The following is a 458-nucleotide window of genomic DNA, read 5'->3' as shown; positions in this document are numbered from 1 at the left end:
AGGTGTCCCCTGTACCCCGTGTCCTCCAGGTGTCCCCAAGGTGTCCCCAAGGTGTCCCCAGGGTGTCCCCTGTACCCCATGTCCTCCAGGTGTCCCCAGGGTGTCCCCAAGGTGTCCCCTGTACCCCATGTCCCTCCAGGTGTCCCCAAGGTGTCCCCACATCCGCCATGTCCCCAAAGCGTCCCCAAGGTGTTCCCAATCCCTCACGTCCCTGTGGTGTTCCCAAGGTGTCCCCAAGGTGTCCCATGTCCCCCATGTCCCCCGGCTGTCCCCTCGCCACCACCGCTCTGGTGTCTCCATGTCCCTCCACACCCCCATGTCCCCAAGATGTCCCATATGTCCCCCATGTCCCCACTGACCCCTCATGTCCCACACATCCGTCCGTCCGTGTCCCCCTGTCCCCCACTGACCCCCCATGACCCCACATCCCCTCAGTGTCCCCCTGTCCCCTCAGCGTC

The 458-nt window shown here is 64.8% G+C and overlaps 1 protein-coding gene across 1 annotated transcript in view; it reads left to right on the top strand.

Moving 5' to 3' along the window:
* The first annotated feature begins 167 nt into the window (after positions 1-167).
* The window catches only part of LOC103611430 (hydroperoxide isomerase ALOXE3-like), a 6,283-nt gene continuing 5,992 nt past the window's right edge, over positions 168-458 (top strand). Inside the window, 1 exon segment of the mRNA XM_017727228.1 lies at positions 168-227. Within this exon segment, the coding sequence (XP_017582717.1) occupies positions 168-227 (60 nt within the window).

Source organism: Corvus brachyrhynchos, unplaced genomic scaffold (genome assembly GCF_000691975.1).
Source record: "Corvus brachyrhynchos isolate BGI_N302 unplaced genomic scaffold, ASM69197v1 scaffold1290, whole genome shotgun sequence".
NCBI lineage: Eukaryota > Metazoa > Chordata > Aves > Passeriformes > Corvidae > Corvus > Corvus brachyrhynchos.
This window is presented reverse-complemented; position numbering and strand designations above follow the sequence as displayed.